At 44.9% G+C, this 463-nt stretch overlaps 1 protein-coding gene across 1 annotated transcript in view; it reads right to left on the bottom strand.

The window, feature by feature from the left end:
- LOC119585312 (canalicular multispecific organic anion transporter 2-like) overlaps positions 1 to 463 on the bottom strand; it is a 29,058-nt gene that overhangs the window by 21,090 nt on the left and 7,505 nt on the right. Inside the window, exon 2 of the mRNA XM_037933987.1 lies at positions 167 to 431. Coding sequence (XP_037789915.1) covers positions 167 to 247 — 81 coding nt within the window. The 5' untranslated portion in view covers positions 248 to 431. The remainder of the gene's footprint in view (positions 1 to 166; positions 432 to 463) is intronic.

Below are 463 nucleotides of genomic sequence, written 5' to 3'. Positions count from 1 at the left end.
CCGACATCAGTGTTTATAATCACCGGAAACGTTATATACTTCTGTAAAGGTCCCAGGGTAAAATTTTTCGTGCCCTTCGTTTTTTTTTTTTTTTCAGTTGTTTACCCACTTTTGTGACTCATTCCCTACGCGCTCCGCCTCCCGCCTCATGCATTCAGCTACTCACCCAGAAGCGTCGACCGCAGAGGTTGGAGAGAGCCTCGTACTGGCCGAGGGAGGGAGAGGAGTCGTTACCCATTCCTTCCATGTTGCGGCATTAAACGTTTTCTTTATTTCCTTCTTGCTTTTCTCTTCCCCTTTTTTTTTGTATGTGTTCTATCCACTCGCTTCACTCTGCATTATTCGTCTTCCTCTGCCGAAAGCTTCCTTTTCTTTTGTTTATTTGCTGCCTAGTTTCCGTTGAAGCTCTGAAGCTATGTAAGTTGGCCAGCCTGGAAAGGAAGAAAAAGATACCTATGCTGTA

This window comes from Penaeus monodon, chromosome 19 (genome assembly GCF_015228065.2).
Source record: "Penaeus monodon isolate SGIC_2016 chromosome 19, NSTDA_Pmon_1, whole genome shotgun sequence".
Lineage (NCBI taxonomy): Eukaryota > Metazoa > Arthropoda > Malacostraca > Decapoda > Penaeidae > Penaeus > Penaeus monodon.
This window is presented reverse-complemented; position numbering and strand designations above follow the sequence as displayed.